General features: G+C 37.5%; 1 protein-coding gene across 1 annotated transcript; it reads right to left on the minus strand.

The window, feature by feature from the left end:
• Nucleotides 1–348: 348 nt before the first annotated feature.
• LOC131022344 (ribosome biogenesis protein BOP1 homolog) lies at nt 349–8,372 on the minus strand. Its single transcript, XM_057951799.1, is given in 20 exon segments — nt 349–618; nt 704–882; nt 1,253–1,337; nt 1,455–1,520; nt 1,523–1,681; nt 1,940–2,000; nt 2,135–2,205; nt 2,280–2,386; nt 2,468–2,594; nt 2,672–2,822; nt 2,929–3,031; nt 3,131–3,239; nt 3,357–3,510; nt 4,290–4,391; nt 4,525–4,642; nt 4,779–4,933; nt 5,300–5,491; nt 6,464–6,541; nt 7,162–7,267; nt 7,897–8,372. Coding segments are annotated over 19 exon segments (2,205 nt in total). The 5' UTR covers nt 7,264–7,267; nt 7,897–8,372; the 3' UTR covers nt 349–532.

Raw genomic sequence — 8,372 nt, forward strand, 5'->3', positions numbered from 1 at the left:
AACAAAATCCGACAGCCATGTCATCACCGATCAAGGTGGTAGTCAACATGGGTGCAATTTGCAATTAAATTAAAAGGTGGTGTATTCTAGGATTACTTTTGAAGGTCATGTGCAGTATGCAAATCCGGTGAAAATTCGTCTATTTTCCAGCTATTAACCCTTTTTTTTGCAGATATAGGGATATATTCGTCCATATACCTCCACAATTGGTTCAACACAAGATTGATTTTTTTCTATCTAAAAAAACCCCAAAAATAGGATTGGTGTTTTTCATTATTGGAAATTGCTGCATAAAAGCGAAAATGTAAGAGATTATGTGTCACTTTGTAATGCTCTTAACAAAAAATCGAGAAAAAGAAAAGGGCAATGGATTAGTAAAACTTAATTTACAAGTTACAACTACAAAATGAACGACTTTGTTTCTGATTCCTACCCACCTTTTTGCAAGAAACATGAGCTAGTGTCGATCAAAATTGCTCAGCGATACACAAAACAGTCTGAAATATTAGGGTATGATTGGTGTATGAAGAAGCTAATGGCAATATAGCTTGATCAAAGAATCTGCACCGGCGGTGAAGAGCCAAGGTTGCCTTGGATGGAACTTACAATCCATGACTCCTGCAAAGCTCACAAATTCAACCATTACTCGCGTGCGAAACATCGTAATCGCAGCAAAAAAAATCCACAGAAATCCGCAAGTTACCTCTTCCGTCGGAACTGGAATGCCCCCGGAGGATCTCCAGGGGAACTATCAGCGGGTTCTGATTCAGATCCGAATAAACCATTCCATGGAACACGTATGCGGTGCAATCATCCGAGGTTGATGCAAATAAAGGATAAGACCGATGGTAGGCAACACTGGTGATATCCTTCCCGTGGCACCTGCAAATTTGGAAAGGCGCGATAAGTAGACAAACCAGACAAGAATACGGATCCACTTTCTTTTTAGGTTATTTGCAAAGAGCAGATGAAATAAAATAACTCAAGCTTCCAAAATGATATAATGGTCAAAAACCAGGCTGCAAGAGAAGTTCTAATGCAAATAGATCATAGATAATTGGACAGGACTATGAGAAAGAATCGGTGGCCCTAAGATGCATATGATAAGGACTGCATAGTAAGGAGTGAGGAATGCCAGATGCCAATAATTATTTTTTAAAAAAGGTTTTAAGCAGACTCATATCAACAACATTTGAACCATCATGGCACTCGGACACTTTCTTATTGATATTTATAAATTACCAATTCATACCTAAGGACTTTATAAGGTTTGGATGAGAGATCCATGTCAAACCAACACATCTTTCCATCTTTGCTTCCAACAATGGCATTATCACCTGCATTAATAAGGGATCAGACATCTATAGTTTAGGCGCCAATAATAATTTGCATGCGTGCTTTTCAGTGTGAACGAACACGTGCTAGGGGGAGGGGGGTGAGAGAGAAAAACATACCACCAGGGTGGATAGCTATGGATGAAATTTCACGGACACCAGGTTCAAGTTTTTGACAAGTTTTTGCTTCAATAGATCATAGACGCGGACATCCTTTTTTGTTGCAGCAAAGAAAATGGAACGAGTGGGATGAAAAGCACTTGAAACATGAATTCCTTTTGTCTTGAATGGAATTCGTTGTGTAAGTTTTTTGGAGAGTTGGTGAACTAACACTGATCTTGATTGGCGTACATATAAGTTAAGGAATGGCCATCTGAGCAGGCATATAGCTACAATTACTAAATCAAGCCACCGCCTGTAACATAGCAACAAACCTCCAGAAGGATTCGAGCATACTATGTATGGACCAGCAAACTACATATACTTGCATATAATAAACTCTTCCAATGCACTCCAGTATATCAGTTACAAGTATTTGAGGCCTAATTTTAGAAAACAAAAACATAATGAAACAATTACTGCACATATGGCCAGGAAAAGGATATCAGATGGCATGAGAGTTGAAAGATAGTCTCCTTTACGATGCCATTCCACTTTACTAACAGTCTGCAATTCAGCAACATTAAGCCATTATCACGAAATAGAAAATGTTGAGAAATCAAAGATTACAAAGCATCTTCAAATTCATGAGACGAATGCCAGTTGAGATGTGGAAAACAATAAACCCCAAAAAAAATCACCTTAAAATGCTTCAGTCTGATTCCTCCATGTGCATCATCCTGAACCCAGTTGACAATGGATGCATTTATATCTGAATAAAAAGTTCTTAGTGTGTGGCATAAGGTAAGGTGTATAAAGCATAATCAGTTTCCTCATCATACTTACCAAAGTCATCAGCCCCTGTCTTCGGTACAACATGGAGAAGATCATCGATCTTCTTCTGATGTTCATCACTTCCACACCTGGTGTGCAGAATGAACACATCTTGGCCCCTGAAAATTTTGAGGAAATTACTGATATATACCAACATCAATTCCCAATGCAAGAAGCTAAGGCTCTAAGATATTTCTTACGCTGCTACAGCTAATAATGGAAGCTCAGGATTCCATTCAACCTCCTGAATAGGTTCACCTATATTCCAGATCTGGAGACACCTGCCAGTTTCAACTTCCCAAATGCGAACAGTTCCATCCTTTGAACCTTAATTAATGAAAGAATTCGATTAGAGCCCAGTTCTAAATATACATTTCAGACTTGAAGCGGATTAGAGATCGAACCAGAAGCAATCCATTGTCCAGTGGTCTCTGCAGAAATAGTCGTCACTGGACCCTTATGGCCTCTGTACTCGAGATAACAAGTTGTTGGATACGGTTTAAGATTTCTAGGGCTTGGCAGCTTTGGTTTCAAAGACTCGGGATCAATATTAATCTGGAAAGTTGAGCAGGAAATAATTTGCTTTTAATCTCACATTAACCTTCAAATATTATTTTCAACACTAAATTTAGAATTCATCAAGCATGTAAGTAATACATACACGTTTTTTATATTTTCTTGGGCATAGATAGAGATCCAAACATCGATCAAATGTTTCTTGGACAGCTTTCTCATATGCAGGAACACTTCTCAGGGAAGTATATCTAAATTTCACATAGAAAGAAAATAATTAGAAATCATAGCACCAAGCGTCTGACACAAGTGAAGATCATCAATCGAGACATAGAACGGAAGAAAATTACTGTTTTGGTATAAATTTAGGTCTGTCCTCCTCAAACATGAGCTGGTAAGCATTAATTTCTTCTTGTGTCGGGATGTATTCTAAAGAGGGATTGTAAGACTCCTCATGACCTGAAAATATAGAAAAGCACAATCCATCCTTGAGATCATGACAAGTTGTAGAGAATTGAAAATATACTAGTTAATTGAGAATATCCAGTCACTTCAAAATTCAGATAGCTAACACACCTGGAAGCTTAGGTTTTGGTGCAGGAATATATGCCAATCCCTGTCTATCAGCAGAACTGGCTTCACCCCACAAGTCATAAAATTTATGTTCTTCTTTGGGTTTGTCATCAAACTTAATCTGCCCATTCCTGATGGCCCGGACATACTTGACAACCTATAATTTTGAAAAGTCAAATACAGAAACAACAAAGTTTTGGAAGTGCACCCATAGCAGCCTTAAAATATGCACTTCATCTGTTTACTCAAATCAATGAGGCATTTCAGTGGTCATTTACCAAAACTAATCATGGCCAAAGATGACAAGACAAGATGATAATATGGAAAGCAACAAATCTCCACATGATCAGAAAGTAGAAATGGACATAGAACACAGCCCTATTACATATGTCTGGTTTGTTTTCTAGAAAAAAAACCTTCTCAATTCTTTCTCCAGAACCAAACCCAAAAAGTATCTCGTTTTTCATGTTACTAACTGATCACAGACAAACATTGTTCTCAAAGCATCTTCTCCCAAACAGTTTTGTTAAAACACCAGGAGTAAGATTAAACCTCCTTATGAGTTTTCCTTATGAGTTTCTTCTAATTTCTTTTACAGGAAGCAAATTGACCAATGTTATTCTCACATGAGGTTAATCTTGTCAAAAGTTAAGATACCTTATGAGTTTCTTCTAATTTCTTTTACAGGAAGCAAATTGACCAATGTTATTCTCACATGAGGTTAATCTTGTCAAAAGTTAAGATACATAGATAAAGGCAAAAGCTGAAAGATATGAACATTCAAGTAACTTTGTATATGACCCCATTCATTATCAAAATCGATCCACAACAAAGTAACAAGTAAACCACTTAAACTTTCCGAATACACTATAACATTGTTCAGCATATGATATCATATTTGATACGAGTAAAAGTAACAAGCATGCACCAATATACCTTTTTAGCATCCCACTTAGAGAGAATGAAACGTCTCTTTGGTTCTGGTGCATTTGAGAGTGGATGCTTAGCACCATCCCAAGTGAACCAATCAATATAAGACTGTAGGGCAAGAAAAAAGAATACTCAGGTTCCTCAATCAACAGAACAGGATGCCAAATCTATAAAAGTGAGTGCAGTAACCGCATAAGTACAAATGAATAAATTAAACTATCAAAATGAGGATATTACGCACAGGATATGGATCGAAATCAGCATGAGGTGCCTTTGATTCCATCATTCTCCGGATGAGATTGATCTCTTCTTTTGTCAACTCTACTTCCTCATCATTGTACTCATCTATTATCTTACGCCTGAACACCAAGCAAAACACAAACTAATCACAACAAAACATCTTGCTATAAGTAAATATGCTTAGCAACATAATCAGGGGATATACTATGGGTAACTTGAATTAAAATAGAACACTGCTTTCAGATATGAACTCACCAACTCTTTGCATCATCAGTCCTTGCAAGAAAAGAATCGAGCTTGCTCGTTTTCTCTTTTTTCTTTATCTTCTTTCCAGATAAATCATATCCAATATGTTCCTCATCTTTGTACCATTTCAAAGGAACATTTCCAATAGTATTGCGAGGTGCAACCTGATTTGAACAAGAAAAACTCTAAGCAAGGCATTTCAAACAATTTGCAAGACTCTCGGACAATGTACTCATCAATCATCTAGTTGGGTTACACTGATGAAAAATTCAAGCATGTTCAATTGCCAAAAAAAAATTAAGAATTCGAAAAGGAAAGAGTAGATCAATTTTGATTGGCAAGAACTTTGTAAAACAGGTAAACCCAAATAATGCTCTTACACCTTTAAAGTGGTGGAATGCCTTTTCCTTCCCTAACTATATAGGCAGATTATGTATACTTTTGTACTTTTGGGTACTTGGGGCTTTCAGGAATTTAGCAGATAGAAGAGGTGTTTGTGATAGTAAGTTGTAACAGGAACGTGTATATACCTCATCTTCAGATGAGTCACTCTCCTCAACAATTTCACGAGAATCATCACTCCTTCCACCGCTGTCTTCAACACCAAACTTATCATGTTCATCACCTTTGCTAACACTGCTATGGTTGTTATCTTCAACAGAGTCTTTATCATGGCAAGCACTAACTGAATTATCATCATCATCACTGGATTGAACAGCATCCTGTTACAGGAAAATCAGATTTATCTAATCTAAGTAAACAAAAGCAGGAACATGATGGGTAGCCTGATTTTCCGAAATTTAAGTATATACAAGAACAAATTCTCAAGCTGATGCAATGAACAAACGTAAGTTTTTCAGTACAGCACAAAAAGAAGGGAAAAAGTACAAAACAAATGAAAATGTCATCACACAAAAGAACGCCATCCTCTAGCGGCATAATTGATAGCCACAAAACTAACTATATATGGAACTTATGATAACCATGTCTCCCACACCAACTTGCACAAGATGGTCGCTTCTTGAAGTTTATTCATGTCAACTAGAAAGTATAGAGCCAAGAACAAAATGACCACAAGAAGTTCAGCGATGATACATGCGGGGCACAAGTGGAGATTGATTTAACTAGACATATCACTGCTTTTAAAAAATAAAAATTAAAAAAAATAAACAGCAGGAGACAAAAGAAGAGGAGCAAAATTATCAAAAAAATCCAAAAAGTGATAAGAAAGGTAAAACAGAAAGAAAGAGAAGGAGAAGATGGGTCTACATAGATCTCTTTTGCATTTCCTAATTAGTAAGTATCTCTTTTTTAAATAAAATAAAAGAGTCTACATGGATCTCTAAAACATGCTGATTTTGTCCATGTCAGCACCGAAAGTCCCTTGGCACGCTATAGGCCGTAAGATGAGTAATTGCATCCACCAAGAAGAAATAATAGGAACATCAGAATCAGAGCAGAAGCATTCATCTGAAGAAGTAAACATACTTCAATTGTACATGTGTGCAATAAAAGTTCTAAAAGAAATAATTACTACTGAATCTAAAAGAAGGAAAAGTCATGAAGTGAACACATCAAGGGTTAAAAAATGTCAATAGCATCCTTGTTCGGTCACCATAACCTAATGGTTGCAGGGTAGAGATAAGCAGAAAACTAGAGCTATCTTCACAATCAAAATGACAAAAAGAGCGTACCTCATCATCCTCAGATAAAGATAATTCGCTTTCCTCAGGTCCAGATTCATCACTTGAGCCTTCATCCCCAGTCAAACTCTACAAAAGTTACAAAAGCAAGATTAAATCAATTAACTCAATATTTTGTTCATTTATACTAAACCGAACTTTGTTCATTTATACTAAACCGAACTTCACTCCGGTTCCATAATTAACAAGCTCAATACTACACAAATGAAATGCCGAAGCTCTGTAGCTCAACAAAAAGAGCAATTGGTTCCCTAAAACCTAAGAGTCGATATTGAAAACGAAGATCGCATTCGGATCTTTAACCTCATACATCCTGGACAACTTCTCCTTTAGTTCAACCCTCAATAAAATAGAGCGAATGAGACGATCAAACAAACTTGCTACACGTTATTGTTCCGAAATAGCGTCGTGTTGTTAAAAATTCTATTAATTCTCATGTTCCATTAACATACTCCTCAACATCAGAATATGAACTGAAACACTATTACAATTCAATCGAACTGCTATAGTTTCCACACACCTACATTCGTTAAAAAACTTATTTTCTCCTTAACAGTTTCAAAACAAACAAACAACACATAACAGCATACCGTACTACAAGTTCTCTAACATCTAAAAACACTAACAAAACATCTAATTTACAGAAAAATAATGAAGGTAAAACAACAAGGTAAACAGAAAAATCAGACCTTGGAAACATTAGGTCTTCCTGGATGCAACACGTCGATGATGAATTGCTTGCGATTTGTCATGAACTTTCTTGTTCTGATTGTGACCGCCTTGTCCGCCATTTTACTGCAGAATATTGCAAAAAGAGGTTCGAATCTCTCGATTAACTGGTAAACGACTGCAAATTGAGGCGGATAGGAGTGTTCAAGAAGACATACGGAATCGCAGAGTGTCTTTATATATAACCTTGGGTGGGTTTTGTAAGTGAAGAGAAAATTATACTTGGGCCCAATTCTATTATGTCCAAGCTAATACGATGTCAACTAAAGCGGATGCTGAGGCCCAGCTAATCAAATCTATCTATCTATCTATCTATTGCATATTAATGCACAGTTTTGGCACAATTGGTTTTCCCGCCTAAGCACACATTGGTTTATCCAGTGTGCAATTCTAATCAGTTTTATCTCCTGGATCATGTTAACCATCTGCAGTTTTGGCTCCTAATTTAGGAGCCCAAATTCAAATTTTAAATTTTTTGGAGCCCAAATTTATTTCTGATAAGTGTGAACTACTATATACTAACTGAGTTTTACCCTCTATAAATAGAGGCTGATTAGCTGCTAAATTTTCACCTTTCCATTGTGCATTTTTAGATTTGTAATAATTCTCTAATCTTTTTCGCAATAATTTCTCTTATTTTTCTTGAACAAAGCCTGTTGTTTCACTCCCACATTTCTAGATTTGCATTTGTTTACCTGCTATTAGTCGTTGGGTTGGGGAGGCGTCGGCAACTGCTACAGAGTCGCCGGACCAATGGGCCTCAACTGGTCACTGATATAGGGAGGGGCGAAGGTTGCTGCTACAGGGCATTCGAGGTGAAGCGAGTCGGGCGACGCTAACCGGAGGAGGCAAGCGACGTCGACCGACGGGAGAGAGAGAGAGGCTGTTGGGCTGGGGAGGCAGAATCGCTGGACGAATAGGCCGAGATCGGAGGAAGTGAGACGACGAAAAATAATGGGTTGCACCTGATTTTGAGGTGAAGCGAGGCGGGCGATGGCAGCCGGAAGAGACAAACGACGTCGACCGGTGAAAAAGGGACCGGCTGAAGAGAGGAAAACGGCAAACTATCTTTTGTAAACTCTAGATAGCAAAATGCAATTTCAAAAAAATGAAGCGTGTGAGCAGAGAAGAAAATGAAGAAGAAGCCAAGAAGCGGCGCTTATAGATATGC

This window comes from Salvia miltiorrhiza, chromosome 4 (assembly GCF_028751815.1).
Source record: "Salvia miltiorrhiza cultivar Shanhuang (shh) chromosome 4, IMPLAD_Smil_shh, whole genome shotgun sequence".
Classification (NCBI taxonomy): Eukaryota; Viridiplantae; Streptophyta; class Magnoliopsida; order Lamiales; family Lamiaceae; genus Salvia; species Salvia miltiorrhiza.